Here is a 17,064-nt window from a genome sequence, read left to right on the forward strand (position 1 = left end):
AGAAAGCATTAAGAATGGCCTAGTACAGAGACAAGATCTGTAAAGAAATAATACTAATACAAGGTAGAGTGAACAGTGCACAGAAAAGCTCAAAGGGAAGGAGAGACATGGGCAGATGCTGTCCGTCTAGGGCAGGCCCAAGGGGGTCCGACAGGAATCTGGAGCCCTTCCTTTTCCTTCCCTCCAATGCCCAGGCCCTCACAGGCAGCCAAGTGGCCGGTCCATCGTTACCTCCACCTGGGACTGGCTCTACTCGTGGACACTGAGCTGGGGCCAGAAGTAATCAGGGAGAAGAGAGAGGTGAGGCTGGCCCTGGAAAACAGCTGCCATACCAAAACATGGCTGGGAATCTTAGCCAGCTCACTCTCACCCATGGTCAACGTTGTGGCTCCAGGTCTATGAAGAAGAGATGCCTCCCACACAGAGGATCTGAGGACAGGTCCCTTCGAGCTCCCCTGGTGCAAGCCTTTCATTTTCTAGTTGAAGAAACTGAGGCCCAGGGAGGGGGAATGTTTGGCTCTGGGCCAGCGGTTATTAAGTGGCTGAGGCAGGATTTATCTTTGGGGCTGGGCTCCAGACCCCGTGATCTTTCTGCTGGACCCCCAGGAGGCAGCCCTTGACAATCCAACGTGCCCTGAGGTGTGGGCTTCTGAACTTGTTTCCCTGGCAGGGCTTCCAGGGTCCTTTTTTTGGGGGGGAAGGGTTCCCTCCCTAAGTGGTTCCCACTGATCTCTGTTTATATCCTCCATCATTTGGGAAAAGGAAATGAGCACCTTGACCCACCAGGCCCACCTTATTGGATTCCTCACTCCCCAGCTGTTCTAATTTCCTCATTTGCCCGAGAGAAATCTGGCAGTTTCTGAAACTGAACACATTGAACCCACTTATTTAAATGGTCTTTTCTTGTAGTTTATTGCAAATTTCTTTTGGCATGAAATTGCTCTATCCTAGTTCCTTTTAACGGCCTTCCTGCCAAACGTATAGATTATAATGCTGATTTCAGTTATAATTAAATAGAGCGAGGATTCATTAGCCTACAAAAGATTCACAGAAGGTGTTCATAAAAAAGTGATTATTTCATCTTTTCCCTAGGGCCTCCAAGAGTGGGAAGTGCTCAGACGCTGCATTTCCTGAGACTGGGTTAGCCAAAGAGTTACTGGGATGGATTTTAGATTCTGGGGCTTAGTGGATAAAACAAAACGGGATAATCATAGGAATAAAAAGGGCCAAGGAGTAGCAAGTTCCCACCACACTCCTCCCCTAATCTGAGTAACAGTGAGCATTTATAGAGAGCTTTAAGATAGAAAAAGTGCTCCACAAACATGATCTCATTTGATCTTCCCAATCTTCTCAGAAGGTGCTATGATTACACCTGCTTTGTAGATGAGGAAATACAGGCGGCCAGAGGTTAAGAGACTTGCCCAGGGTCACACAGCTAATATGCATTTTTGAGGGAGGGATTGTGATTGGCCTTGATCAGAAAAGGGAAGTTGGAAACTGGCTTCCAGGAGAATCTAAAGCCCTCTGTGGAAACCTGACAAACTAAATCCTCTAAGCCCACGAAATGCCCAGGTGGCGCTTGGCTGAGGCACGATCAGAGGGCTGACACACTCCTGGTCTGGTGGGCTCCCACCAAGCAGGGGCCATGTTCCAGGGGACTCAGTCCCTTCAAGTGCATCTCTGATTTTCACCGAGACCCATCTAGCACCTTCCTCCTTTCGCCAATTAAATCCCTGCAGAAGAGCTTGCTAGAGACTTCCCTGGGCCCCGGGAGGGAGAGATATTTGGGGTAGAATGGACCTCCCTGAGGGACTGCGTCTGTGTGGAAGTTCTAAGCATCCGACTGCTAAGGAGGGCGTGCAGGGCACAGAGATGTCAGCAGAGGGACTCATCCTATGCCATTTGGTCATGATCACAAGAGGTGCTCACATGCCAGAGGCGGAAAGTCCTTGGATCCAAGCCCCAGAGGGAAGGGCGTAAGCGTCACTGAGCGCCTGCTATGAGCTGGGTGCTGTGCCAAGTGCTTCAGAGATGGGGAGAGAGCCGGGCCTCCAGGGGTCATTCGGGGATCCAGGCCTCCTCAGTCCAGAGGGGAGGATGGATCTGAGGCCAGGGGCGGTGAGGCCCTCTGCACCCGGGCAGTGGTACAAGATGTCATCACCCTTCCTTTAGACAGACACCTGAGGGTCTACCCCAGAGAAGGGATAACAGAAGCAATGAGATACAGAAGAGAGTGTGCTGGCTCTACAGTCAGGTCCCTAGCAGGGGCTGGTCTGCCCTGGCAGTAGAAGATTCCTCATGGGGAGGCCCCCAGACCCATGAAATCATGGGGCCTGTCCAAATGGGCAGCATGAAGAGGAGCAGAAGGCAAGCCCAGCCCTCAAGAAGCAGGATTATGTTTGAGAGGCAAATATGGGAAGAAGAGGATGGTGTGTCCGGTAGTAGGAGCAGCAGAGGCAAAGGCATTGAGGTGGGAAAGCAAAGGAATTCTTTGTCCCATTATTTGGTGGTGTCTCCAGAGATGGTGGTGGCGGATGACCACTGGGTGGCTCGTTTTGCTCAGAATGAAGAAATGATGTGTGGTCCTGAGGAGCGCTCATATGGTCAACCCCATTCTTAACACGGAATCTATGACCATCCTCTCTAAGGAGACATGACCAGCCCATCACCACTCTTGATGAGGACAACCACACCTCTTCCAAAAATGGGTTTTGCCTCCAAGTCCTTAAGAACCCTTCCACTCTTTAGCAGGTGGGACTCTACCATTTTACAAATATTAAATTCAGTTTCAGAAGAAGAAAATGGGGGTATTCAGAGGGCAATAAGTCATAATAAAGGGCCAGGGGCTGGACAGGCAGTTTTATTGGTTCAGGGAACTCCCCAGTGAGGAGTCCCTCCCCCTCTCCCGAGGCCACGTCTCCCTTCTCTGAACTATGTCCAGTTGGCCCAGGGCACGGACAGGTTAAGAGATGCAGCCAGTCAGGGCCACAACAGCCAGCATGGGTCAGATTCTGACCTCGAACTCTGGCTTTCTGGTTCTGAGGCCAGCTCTGCCCACTGTATCCCACTGCCTCTCGGGGGTTCACAGGATCATAGAGTTAGAAGAGACCTCAAAGGCCATCGAATCTTTTACCCTCATTGTACGGTTGAGGAAATGGAAGCTCAGGGAGACTAGATGACTTCCCTAGCTAGTGTCTGGGGTGGGATTCAAACTCAGTTCTTGATTCCCAAACTGGTGCTCTACCCACTGTGCCAACCTGCTGCCTCACATAATAAGGAATTTTGTAGCCTGACTCTGGTGAAATTAAAATGGAACAAGCTGCAAACACAAAGGAAGGCAACGGAAAAGCCAACTATGTAGCCCTAACCACCAGAAAGAGGGGAAGTACGTGGCAACATGGGAAGAAAATGAAGGGCCCGGAAGCACTCCCCCCCCCCAAATATGCAGGTGTAGCCCTGGTGGAACTGGCTCATTGCGCAGGGCCCAAGGGTACACTTCATGCGGCACACCCCAAGCCGTCTGGTCCCTGGGGCTGGTGTCCCCCAGGATGGAGGAACATGTCAAAAAAAGACCCATGATTCTCCGGGCCATCTCCCTTCTCCTCACTGGCCCCTCTCTCCTCTAATCTGTCCTTTCTGCCCAGCTGCCGATGTCGTCTTTCTAAATCTGACCGCTTGCTGGCCTGCTCAAGCCCTCCACCACCTGGGTCCAACCCACCTTTCCAGACTGATGTCACTCTCCTTCAAGTGCTTCCCAACCCCTTAGTTCTGGGGTCTTCCTTCTCATCATCACTTCCTGTTTTTCTCTTTTACAGTTTGCTGTCTCCCATTAGACTGTAAGTTCCTTGAGGGCAGGCACCACCTTTGGCCTCTTTTTGTATCCCCAGTGCTTGGCACAGCGCCTGCCACACAGCAGGTGCTTGATGTTTACTGGCTGATTCCATGTGCTCTCGTTTCCCACCAGACCGGCTCTTCTTAATCAGTCTCATCGCGTTGGGTCTCCCTGCTAGGCTTGGGTGGCCCCCTCATCCTGGAGTGCCCTCTTCCTTTGAGAAGCCATGTGCCCCCTCCTACAGGAAGCCTTTCCTCATCCCCAGGCGTTCCCAGTACTCTCTTCCCTCTCCAATGACCTTGCACTGTGTTTACTTGTACGTGCTTTAGCTTTCTCATTGGACTGTAAGCCCCCTGAGGGCAGGGACGACTTCATTTCTGTCTTTAAATTCCCAGCTGTGCAGCAGAGAGCTTGCTCAATGTGGGGCTCTTACTGAAGCTGGTGGTGGACTGTTTGAAGGGGGTCCACACTATCAGCCCCCTTGATCTCCATTCCACGTATCCCTAATGAGCAAAGGCAACCTGATGCCAATCAGAGAGGTCTCATTCATAAAATATCACATCCTCTCTTAGCCTGGATGGGAGTTAGGAATACAAATTGTACACATTGGGGAAAAAAACCCTTCAAAAGGTAGCTTATTCAATTAACCCCACTCCTCTGGGGTGAGGGAGTCGGGTGCATTCATTTGGTGAGGGCTAATACGCTTTGTGTTGGGGTTTGCTAGCAGGGCAATCTCAAATCCTGGCGACAAGGGGTTAAGATAATTAAACTGAGAGAAGTCTTGTTACTAGAGGACATGTTTTGATTATTAGATCAGATGAAGATAAGGGAGCAATAATTTTGGAAGGAATAGTGTGGGATTGTTTCATTAACCGCACAGTATTAAAGAATTCCCCCAAGATACGGTTAAAGAACATTAATTTGTGAAACTGTGTTTCACTTTTTTGAGAAGGCAAACATTAAAATCCTAACTGATTGGGGAACAATTGCTCTATAATAAAAACGAAAGGGCTAGAGTGCCCCTGTCCCCCGGGCATCCCACGTAATGTATCGGAGCTGGGTCCTGTCATGGTAACAAAAGCGAGGAAAGCAAATTACATAATCATAGTGTAATTGCCAGGGTCAAAACCGGCCACAACATGAGAAAATTAAATAGAATCTAGAAATCAAACATGATGAAGGGTAAGCATCAAGGGCACTCCTTGGGCAAGTCAATGAGAAACCAAGCTCTGGCTGAGGCCCAAGGAGCCTCCAGCAGTGCCGAGTGGCAAGGGGTATCTGCTGGGCTCCCTAAACTGGGTGGGGTCACCACTGTCCTTCTGGGTCTCCAGGCTCATGCTGCCTTCAGCCCGGGCCTCCACCAGATCCTCCCTACTCCCATCCATCCCCAGGGCCTGCCCTCCTGCACGGCCTTCTACCTGGTCTTCTCAGCTCTCCTCTTTCCCTACCTGGCTCAGGCGCCGCTGAAATCATCTGCCTGAGACACAGGTCTGGCCAAGTGAATGCCCAGGTCAAGAAATAATACCTTGGGGCACCCTATGTATTGAATTTCTTTTTCTTTTTGGTGAGGCAATTGGGGTTAAGTGACTTGCCCAGGGTCACACAGCTAGTAAGTTGTCAAGTGTCTGGGGCCGAATTTGAACTCAGGTCCTCCTGACTCCAGGGTCGGTGCTCTATCCACTGTGCCACCTAGCTGCCCCTGGGGCACCCTACGTATTACTGCCTCGGGATAAAACACAGACGCCTCAGCTTGGCATTGAAACCCTTCACCATTTGGCTTCCATGTGCCAAACTACCCCTTGAATGAGGACTTCCAACTCCCGCTGGGCCTTTGCCCAGGCTGTCCCCCATGCCCAGAGCACCCTCCCTCCTCACTACTGCCTCTCAGAATCCCGAGTTTCCTTCAAGGTTAAGTGGTTGGTGCCCTGTCCTTCCTCAGATTACCAGGTATAAACTTCTATTTGTATATGGTTCATCCGTGTGGGAGAACAGAAGCGCTTTGAGGTCAGGGCCTATTTGTCATTCTGCAAACTGGCACATCATAAAGAAATGCTCATTTGGCCGCATTTCATGAGACTCACCATCCAGCTACAGAGCGTGTGGACTTGCTACAAAGGCCAATGGCTCAGTCCTGTGACAAAGACAAGTTTGTCCAAAGGAAACCCGGTCCATTTTGGGGGGTAATGGGCAAGAGATGACAGGAGAACAGCAGCACCTCCCAAAGGGGTCGTAGGGAGTGCCAGGGCTTCACAGGACCCCATTGGCACCTTGTCATATTAATATGGTCCTGATATGACAATAGGTGATATTATATCTTGTCTTATCAACTATTACAAGGAGTTGCTTGGCAGGAAGCGTCAGTGCTGGGGGGGTCATTCAGGACAGGGCAGCTCATATGCCACCAGGCCACTGCCAGCTCCCTGTCCTCCTAGAAGCTCTTGCTCCTCTTTGTAAACATTCCCAACCATGCTCTAAAAGCCTAGGAAAACCTCCACGTCCCCTCTTTGCTTCTTTGGTCAAACAACATAGCAGATGGGTGTTGGAGAAGAGATTTATCCTGAGGTCAGGCCACATTTTTCAGACAAGGAGACAGATTGCAAACATAGGCAATAGCCTAGCAAGAAGGGAAAACCCCGCAGGTGAACAAAGTCATCTCCCGCTGTCCCAGGATGCTCCTTGGGGACTGGCCGCTCTGCACAAGGTCCAGCTGGCTGTGTCTAACCTCACAAAGGAACTCATCCCACCCACCCAAGTTCCCACAAGCGTGTGTGAGAAATCCCATCTCTTCTGCTGACAAGAAGTTTCCGGGGAGGGGTTACCAAGACACCTCTGAAGGACAGATGCCCTCGTTTCTTCTGAGGATGCCACCCACCCTTTGGACTTTCCCCTCTTCCTCTTCTCAGAGGCATGCGGAAGGCTGATGCTCCAACTGAGAAAAATAAAGGCCAATCCCTCCCCAAGACTTGAAAATTCAAGTGAAATGTCACTAGTGCCTTTCCAGACTGGGGAATTAAGATGGAGCCTTGGATAATCTCGTGACAAGGTCAGTCTGGGCCTTAACAAACATGACTTGGGGTCCCCTCCACCTTCAGTGAAGCTACAACCAAGAGCCCAAGTACACTCTTCAAGAGCGTCCATCAAGTTCAGGGGAAAGCCAGAAAGTCTTCCAAAAACGAATTCTGTCAGTTTACCACCGCACCCTCCCAAAAGAGTCTAAGCCAGTGTCCTGAAATAGCCCGCCCTGGGTGCCTCTGGTGCAGCCCGATGAGTCCGTGGGAATCATGGCGGCTCATGCGGCCGAAACCATCGGCCTGACTTCACTAGGGGATGAGGGGCCCTTACTTTGAGGGTGCTGTTCTTGGCACTCAGTTGTTGCTCCAGCTGGGATATCTGGCTGGCCGAATTCTCCCGGAGCTTCGTCAGGCTGGCCTGGAGTCGCTGAACGTCTTCTACGAGCTGGGCGATCTCCCGCTCTTTGGCGGCCAGTTCAACTTCCAAGCTGGAACGGGTCAGTACCTCTATCGCCTGCTCCTAGGAAGAAGAAAGCAGATGATGAAACTGTAATAACTCATGGTGCTTCTCATGTAAAGTAACACAGTAATTAAAAAAACCATTCCAAGAATAGTAACTGGTCAGGAGGCGGTGGGGCCTGGCACCAGGGATGGAATCGGCAGTGCAGAGGCCGGCAGAGGCAGTCTCCAAAATTCACCCCTGGGAGTTAACCTTCTTTGCAGCAACACCAGGAGGAAGAGAGAACGCTGCCTTTTCTTTTCTTTTTTTTTTGTGGGGCAATGGGGGTTAAGTGACTTGCCCAGGGTCACACAGCTGGTGTCAAGTGTCTGAGGCCGCATTTGAACTCAGGTCTCCTGAATCCAGGACTGGTGCTTTCTCCACTGCGCCCCCTAGCTGCCCCCAAACACTGCCTTTTCTGAGTCAGTTTCACTTTGGGATGGAAAAGGAGGGAGGCAGCAGGAAATGCCATGTACTAATTAGGTTGCCACCATGTTTTTGGCGGGTAGTTGGTGGTGGTTGACCAGTGATGTGTCTCCCTCGAGAAATTCAGGAATTTTCCTTTTGGATTTTCCAAAGTTGTATCTAAGGCTACCTTTACTATATACATTTGTTTACTTGTATTTGTACAATATAATACAACCCGTTTCCTCCAGGGTCCTAGAGGATGAGAAAAGGCCCAGGGATTTTTAGTGAGGCCCCCCTTTCTTGGTTTCTTACACTTAGTCCTCTTTGGTGAGGAGTATCGCTGAAACATTCTTTGTACACTTGCCCACAGTCAAAGTATTCAGCTGCTATCCAGAAAGCAGAACGTGAGCACAGAAAAATGATCTGCTTAGAGTGTCCACTATCTCTTTAGCATCATGAGAGCTGGAGGAGGAGAAGACATTGCCACTTCCCTCAGTGGAATGAAGTCTACTTCCAGAGACAAGTCTAACTTAAATGAAGCAATTCTACAACCATTAGGGACTATATTGACAACTAAGAAAAGCAGGATCTTAGAAAAGGTAGAAAACAGTCTGGGCAGCAAGAGTCAGAGAAAGGTCGATTTAAGAGTTGGGAGCCTAACTTAGCCTTGGAAAGTAGGTAATATTTAGAAACCAACGACTTAGGTGGAGGGAACTGCAGGAACAAAGGGGCAAAGGAGCGTGCCATGAGTCAAGGGGAATGAGTTTGCTGGCCTGAGTGACTGCACAGAGGCTAGGGGACGGTAGGCACAGAATGCTGAGAATGGCAAGGGAAGAGTGGACGCAAGCACAGATAGTGACTCTGATCATCGCCAGTTCTTAGAGAAGAGAGGCCAAGGTCCCAGATGTAACAGTAGTCAATGCCCACTGTCTTGCAGAACCACACAGAGGAGTGGAGGACACACAGCCAGCAGCAGCTTAGTGCGAGATCCACAGAACTGAGAGCACTTAGTGATGAAACTAGGAGATGGAAACAGCTGGGGACTGGAACTGAGAGTCACCAACAGGGCCCTGTCCTTTGGCCACTTACACCTCGGTTCCCAATGTGGGAAAACAGGATGTATAAATGCCACGTAAAAAGATGACACCAGAAGGAACAGCTGGACCCAACTAAACCCATGAACAATCCATTGGTTCTGGAGACAGCTGATTGAAAAGGTACTCAGGCATCTGTTTTCAAAATGCCTCCAAGAGGGAGGATTCTTAAAGAACGGAGAGAAGCACAGGTGCTATCAATGACTCCCAAAGTGACTGAGAGTGTGGGTTTACTTTCTCATCTCTAGGATGTCTCTGAGAAAATGGCCTCTGTCTGGCTCTTGGGTCTTCTGGTTGTAAATACAAGGAAGGCACAGGCAGGCTCCTCTAGGTCTCAGCCCACATACAGAAGGCCCTGTCTCCACTCACATTAGAGAATGCTCTACTGATATATTTAGTATCCTCCAGTCCTTTTTGCTAAAGGACTATGAAAAATCAAGGGAAAACCTGATTTTAAAATAAGACTGGGATAGAGTCCAGTAAATGGTGAGGGTTAAAGAAAGAAAACCATCGCAATTATCCAACAACTGGAGCCTCAATGAGACTCTTCCCTCTTTGTTGAAAATAACACTAGCTTCTCCTTCTCTATTTAACCCTTTGCTTTACACCTCCCTCTTAGGAATCCCCTTTAGTTCCAATCCCCTGACAAGCATTTATTAAGCGGTTGCTGAGTACCAGACACTAGGTGAGGCATTAAATATAGTCATCAATGGAAAAGCATTTACAAAGTGCTCTCTATGGGCCCTAAAAGCAAGGTGACCCCAACGCTGCTTCTCTCTGCTCCTTTGGAAGCAGTCCCGGCCCTCAGGGTACATCAGTTCTAGAGGACAGGGAGTTTTTCCTGCTCTTCTGTTTGTTTGTCCCCTCCCACCCAGGGCCTCGAACCCCAGAGGGGCTTGGTGAACATTTGTCAAGTATGGACACGAGGAGGAAAGGGATCATTACCATGTTATCCCGGTACACAAAGTCACATAAAATCTTGGACACTTGGGCCCTTGCAGGGTTAGAGACAGTGGGACAGGGGTAAGAAGAGCACCAGACCTGAGGTCTAGCCCCATGCCTGTCATGTGACTGAGCCTCAACTTCTCCACCTGAAAATGAGAACGAGATCCCTGCTTGGCCAGCTTGGGGGGGGGGGGGGAGAACGTGCCCAAAGCATTAAAGACCCGGTAGTGCTATACAAAAGTGAGGCCTTAACTAGAATTGTGCCATTGTGTAGGCTGTGTCTCTAGCAGAGCTTCCAAGTGTCGGGAAGATAAAACAAGTGGGAGCCACCATCCAATTAGGATCACAGGAACCTAGAGCTGGGGTTGGAATGGAAGTCTGAGGCCAAAATGGCCACCCCCATTTACTCATGGCCCAAAGGTCCCTGTTGACACTCACTGTGACGGGATCTACTAGCCCTGCTAATTCTTTCTTCTTTTTTGGGGGGGTGTTTTTTTTTTTTTGTTGTTGTTGTTTGGTTGGTTTCTTGGGTGAGGTAATTGGGGTTAAGTGACTTGCCCAGGGTCACACAGCTAGCAAGTGTCAAGTATCTGAGGTTGGGTTTGAACTCAGGTCCTCCTGACTCCAGGGATGGTGCTCTATCCACTGCACCACCGAGCTGCCCCCTGGTCCCGCTATTTCTTGGCCAAACTGTGATGACTGAGCCCGTTGTGCTCATTTCCCCCTCCCTCAGGTCCTGGCTGTCTTCTGATGGGCAGGGCTTTGAAGTGACTGAAAGGTTTGGTTGTGGAAAAGTTGGGCAGGGTCCTGAAAGAGCCTCCCAGATGTACTGCAGACACTGCCTGCTGACCTTCTAAGTGCTCAACGCCCCCCGGGCAGCCATGCCTTTGGCCGTTCACAGACTCCCCTTCTCAAAAGGTTTCTGATGCCATGCTGGGCATCAGTGCCACAAAGTTCTGAATCTAAACACTCAAAGCCCCTGGCCCCACACAGTGGAAATGGAAGGAATCTCCCAAACACCGAGGGCGACCTCAGCGGATTCAGGAAATGTCATAGAGGGACACAGAGAAAGGAGGGGACACCTGCTATCTAAGGCCTCTGCTCCTTCTTAGGAAGATGCCGTTGTCAAGACAACAGTGAGATTAAAATAATTAAGTGCAAGCCTCAGTGTGCTTCCCCCGACCCAGCATAACTTCTCCTATCAAAATGCACCTTCGCTTTTCTCCCCATCCCTTTTGGTGCTGTAGGGTCAAATGTCAGTTCAGATCTTATCCCAGGAGATGATAGCAAAGAGCCCTTTCTGGGTATGATATAACCACCAGAAAATCTTCTTCTACAAAGTATTCTACACCCAAAGACATCTTAAATCCTGGGATGCAGGGAGATATGGTAGTGGAGAGCAGAAAGAACTGGGAAGGCCAGGCTCAGATTATGCCTCTAACAACAATAACGCCGATGGCGGACATTTACAGGACACTTTAAGATGTGCAAACTACAACCATCCTGGGAGGCAGGTGCAGTGATTTGCCCTCACTTTCCACACTGGAGAACAGAGTCTGAGAGAGGTTAAAAGGGACTTGCCCAGGGTTATCGAGCTAGTGAGTGTCTGTGGCAGGATTCTAAGTCATGCCTTCCTGACTACAAGTCCAACACTCTCCCCCAGGCCACCGAGCTACATGACTGTGGTTGAGTCTCTTGCCCTGTCTTCTCCTCAGTTTCCTTTTCTGTAAAATGGGTGTAAACTAATAGGGTTGCTGAGGATATCAAACGAGATAACATATGAAAAGTCCTCTGCAAGCCTTATATATGTGCCAGCTCTTACTGTGTGTCAGTTATAATTAGCAGGAAATATGAAATAAAGCCTTTTTTTAATAGGCTCAACACCTAGGGCTGGAAGGGACCTCGACAACCATCTAGTCTGACCTCCTCATCTTTCTTCCTTCCTTCCGGGCAATTGGGGTTAAGTGACTTGCCCAGGGTCACACAACTACTAAGTGTCAAGTGGTTGAGGCCGGATTTGAACTCAGGTCCTCCTGAATCCAGGGCCGGTGCTTTATCCACTGCACCACCTTATCTTTCAAATGAGGAAACTGAGAAGTCATATAACTTGTTTAGGGTCACATAGCTCGCAAGCAACTGAGGTGGGATTGGAACCCAGGCCTTCTGGATTCTAAATCTAGCACTTTATTCATTAGGCCACTCCATCTTTTCATTCCATACTCACATATTACAGAGTAGGAAACTGAGGCACAGGAGGGTTTAGGTCTGGTCAAAGGAGGCAGCTGGGCCTTACACTTGTGACTTTTCCACTGTATGGCCTCGCTCAATCAATCTTGATTTTGTTTTACTTTGGTGTGGAAGCAAATCTCCTTATTGCTTTTTTGGTGAGGATAGGTAGATGGTCTGGGGAAAGAGCATGAGTCAAAATTAAGACCCTAAAAGGGTGAAGGCCTACACTAAATCACATGTTTGTGAAACCAGCCCTCTCAAATTGACTTGGTCCAGACTCAGATGAATCTGATTTCTAGGTAAGAGTGATTTTAGAAATTTTGAGAAATCCTGGAAAAATCAGGATATTGCCAAACTGATTAAACAGAGGCCCAAAGATTTACACTCAGCTTCTGAAAGAGCTGCATATATCAACCTCAGCTTAAACCACCAGAGAAAACAAGGGAAGGTTGTTATTTATGATCTTTGGTCTGCCCAGCAAACTATGAGCTATTTCTCAGTGGCGACAAGCACATCCGATGTAAGAAAGCAAACAAACAAAAAGGACCAAATTTCGCTTGTTTGATTAAAAACACCCCATCCCCATAGCTACATGAGATGACAGGCCTCTCATTCCAAGGCTTCACCACTACACGGCCTATACCATAGAGACCTGCTGAAACAAACATGATCATTGTATTAATAGGGGCCAGATCTAAAGGCCCATTTATTATTATTATTATTAACAGTTTTCATAACAAAGATATTATCATATATTTCTGCTATCTGTCTGGACTTCACAGTCCACAGACAAATGTCTGCCTGCTCAACAAATTTCTTTCCTTTGGCTGTGACCTCCTAATTCAATAAGTAGCCCCCTGTAATGTAAACTGGTTAAAGTCGTGTTCCCTGAGAATATAATTTGGTTTTAGTTTAAAATATCAATTCCAAAATGAGAATGGGGGAGGGGGGGAGCTGCTGCCCGCCCCCCCAACCCCAGGCCCAGCCACAAACATCAATTGCAGATGTCAAGTCCCATGAATGTCAGAAACCTGTAAGAGCCAGCAAATATCATGTTCTCTCACCACATCAGGCGCTTTCTGGATCTGCGTGGCAAGCTGGAGAGATTTGTTAGCTGACGAGAGTTGTTCCCTTAAGGTCTCTGCCTCTCTCTGAGCCACCTCTGCCCTCTGAAAGAAATGAAAAGGGGTGGAAAGAGAAAGTACGTTCAGTTTAACAACTGACAATTATTACAGGAACATTCATCAATTCATGCCTCACTGACTATAATTGATTTTCCTAAACACTCAACCTAATAAATGCTAGAAAAAAAAACATAGAATGTGATGGATTTTTATTTTAAACAGTACAAGGAAGAAATAATTGAGCGATTATGACAGTAATTTAACGCTAGGAGCAAGGAATCCCCTGCTGATACTAATGCTGCGGCCCACTGAATTTCCCAGACTGAATAAATACAAGTGGAAATGGAGTCTTTTGATTCAATTTCTTTCTCTTCTCATAGACCAAGAAGATTTTATTGCAGGCTTCCTCTTGGGAGTCATTCTCACGGGTAAACAGTGAATTAAAGACACTTTGGCCATTTTCCCCCGAAAAAACACGCGCACAATGTTGGTCTTGTTTTTCTTCAGAAAGTATTTCCATAAACGCGAAGGGCGTAAATGTGGCTTCTCCTGTGACATGATTAACCCTTCGCCTCACACAGATTCTGAATACCGAACAGCTAGCAATGTGCATGTCGTGGGCCAGTTTATAAAGTGGACAGGGGGTCAGTGGGGTGAGGGAGGAAGAAGAGAAGAAACATGAACACTGGGGGAAGATGAGAGATATTCTGAGGAAAGGCAGGAAAGAAGAGAACAAGAGATTCTGTTTTCCCCAGCCAACCAAGAATTCATATTTGAGGTGCGCGCACACACAAAAAAAGAGAGACATAAAGGAAGCACAAAAGCAGTGCGCGTCTGCCGATCTGAAGAAGGGACAATGATATCTGGCTACTCTAATACTCAGCAAACTCCCTTTTACTCATCCCCCAATTACAGAGTTTTTAGGCCTACAATCTCCGATGGTTAGATGGACTGATCTGCTAACCGAGCATAATTTGGAGCATAAAGTTATCCACAGCCTCATTGAGAGTATTCCTCCCTAGACCAGGTTTATTTAGATGCCCTTTTAGCTACTAAAAAATATTCACAAGGAAGAAGGATGCTCAAACCAACTAGGATATTTATTATTTTTTCTTCATTTGTATAAAAACATTTAGCCAATAATTTTAAGTACCCAAGGAAAAACAGAACAAAAAAGTTAGTATGCCATGATACTTTCTGTTGAATCCAGTGTTGTATAAGTAATGGGTTTTGCAGCCTTAAGCAATTTTGCTGATGGCTTCCATTCAGAGCAGCATTGTTTTGAGATTCTATTCACTTTGCATGCAAACAAACCACAGAGGATATTTCCAATAGATGTTACATCTGCATATACTGTATGCTGTCAGCTGCCCTTCCTTCTCGCATATTTTCCCTAGCCGATTTCACACATCTGTTGTAATCTTGTGAATAATATTAAACACAATTTCACAGTACGCCTTGCTACGGAGAAGGCTAAACACACACTCTCGAGGATGGCTTAAGGTGGAAAGTGGGGTTCTAGCAAAGCACCCCCAATGAAAGGCTAGTGAGTAGCACGCCTGGGCGGCCTGAACTCTGTCTTGTTGATGTCAGTTCTTTAATTATTAACCCTGTAAAACCTTTTATTTATCATGAAACATTATTCTAAGTTTCTTTCTGATTCAGCATTCAAAATGTTTTTGATAATCACTTCATCACTCAGAAAAATTTACCCTTCTGAGTGAGCTAAATCCTCTGGCGTAAAATCCCTTCAATGTTGCCTTTAAAATAAAGAGTATTTTGACATTAGCTCTTTCATTGACTATGAAAACACTATCCTGCCTGGAAAAGAAGCCGTCCATGGAACCAACCAACAGGTTATAATTATAGCACTCTTCAAAAAAAAAAAAAAGTTGGTGTTGGATTACATTAGAGCAGTAACAACGTGGTTGCCATATTGGATTTATGAAGAACTGGCTCCACAGTGGGCAGAGGATGATTGTCAATTTTACACTCTTCTGCTCCAAGCGAAGTAGGCATCTGATCAGAAGCATGCAATGACTTGAAGAACAGACTGCAATCACCCCAGGCTGGATCAGTCTTTCCTCCCAAGTTTTTTCGTTGCGTTCCATTTCCATGTTTATGGACAGAATCCCTGAGTGGGTTCTCTTTGGACAGACACATCTTTTTATCAGATTGGATTGGACTCAGTTATTTTACTGTAACTTGCTTCAAAACTCCCTCAACTTTCTCTTGTCAATAACTCAACAACGACATTGTATTTGTCTAGAAAGAGAATCCCAGGTGGCAGAATAACCCCTTTGAAATCCGGGATGATTTTTAGATTTTGCAACCTTGGAAAAGAGGTAGTGTGGACCTTGTCAGACAATGTAAATGTAAGTTATCAACTTCTTTTCCCACTTATAACAAAGTTCCTTGAAACAATTTTCCTTTATTTAATAATTAGTATTTTTTATTATAAAGTTAATCTCAACAAAAACAGGAAAAAAGGAAAATAACCCACCCTCAAACTAACCATGTAATGAGAACCATTTACAAAAAAAATAGACTTTAATGAGCCACTATTACTACTAATAATGTATCAATTTTATGCTCCTTGCTGGTGGTTCTCTGTCCTTCTGCTCAAGGTGCTAAGTCTGGTTATTGTTGGATTTATGCAACCTATACAATGCTACCATTTGCATTATTTCATCTCTTTCCATATTCCTTTATATTTATGCATCTGTAGTTTCAATGGCCCAATGATATGACAATATATAGATATGCCCCTGTTTTTTCTTAACCACTGCCATTTCTTAGTCACTGTATGTATGGCGGACCCCTCAACTCTTTTCACAGTAGAAATAAATAACTGATAAATGTTTTTTAAAAAATAGCAATAGGATTTCATATATTTTTTTAAAAAACTAATCACAATTAATCATTTGTTTGGAATCTTCATATTGGGGTCAATGGGTCAAAAATATGGTCTACTCTTGCTCTGAAGAGGTTAAGCGACGTGCCCAGGGTCCCTTAGTCAACAACTGTCTGAGGTAGTATTTGAACTCGCGTCTTCCTGAATCCAGGTCCGGGGCTCTAGTCTCTTTGCAAATGGCTCTTCAGTAACTCAGTGTTTCTACCTCCTTGGTCTGGACCCCTCTCTTGTGTCGGTCCCAGAGTTTTCTAGTTCGATCACTCTCTGTGCTTGTTCACTGTATATGGCCACACCCACCATTCTTGGCTCACTCCGGTTAGCCTGAGATACAGTTACCAATGCACCAATGAGTCAGGTTCATGGATCCTCCCGTCTAGGGGGAGCTGGCTCCAGAGGGATGGGAAGCTGGCCACCATGATGTTTTGCTGTTGCAGCAGCCCTCAGTTCCTTTGGGGAAGAGTCAGGGCAGGCGGTTGTGGAGCCTCAAGTGGTTCCAGTGGAAGCTCCCCCAAGAACACTCGTTCAATGAGAGGGCAGTTGATCCGTTGAGGTGGATGGACTTGACATGCTGGAAGATCCTTACCCAGATGCACCCCTTCCTTGCACCCAAAATACCAACTCTGAACAGCAATCACTCTTCTCGGGAGAGAGAGGTCGGCGGGCTGTGCTGGCTTCTGTGAGTGTACAGAACAGCTAAGCCAAGGGGCCCTGGAGACCAGCTGGCTTCCCACAGTCATCTGTAAGCCTGCTCTGTCACCATCCCCTCCCTATCTAGTCACTGCCCACCTCTTCACACATCTCTCTAACTTTCCAAACCAAAATGCCCTGCCCAGGCCACCACTCCGGCATATGTGGAGCCTCCTCCATTGGAAGGTAACTTCCTTGAGGGCAAAAGCCTTTCTTTGCTTTTGTTTTGCATCCAGCCAGGGGACTGTGTGGACAGAGCTTCAGTATGACCCTGGGCAAGTCACTTCACCTCAGTCTGCCTTAATTTCCCCATCTGTACAA

General features: G+C 47.3%; 1 protein-coding gene across 6 annotated transcripts in view; it reads right to left on the reverse strand.

Moving 5' to 3' along the window:
• CUX1 (cut like homeobox 1) overlaps window positions 1-17,064 on the reverse strand; it is a 423,932-nt gene that overhangs the window by 105,015 nt on the left and 301,853 nt on the right. For 4 of the 6 annotated variants that reach the window (XM_043964600.1, XM_043964597.1, XM_043964599.1 and 1 more), the window contains exons 10-11: window positions 13,083-13,187; window positions 7,175-7,363 (exon numbers count right to left, since the gene is read on the reverse strand). In XM_043964600.1, the coding sequence (XP_043820535.1) occupies window positions 7,175-7,363; window positions 13,083-13,187 (294 nt within the window). The remainder of the gene's footprint in view (window positions 1-7,174; window positions 7,364-13,082; window positions 13,188-17,064) is intronic. The other 2 variants (XM_043964601.1, XM_043964598.1) reach the window with 1 other exon arrangement.

This window comes from Dromiciops gliroides, chromosome 4 (assembly GCF_019393635.1).
Source record: "Dromiciops gliroides isolate mDroGli1 chromosome 4, mDroGli1.pri, whole genome shotgun sequence".
In the NCBI taxonomy this organism is placed as follows: Eukaryota; Metazoa; Chordata; class Mammalia; order Microbiotheria; family Microbiotheriidae; genus Dromiciops; species Dromiciops gliroides.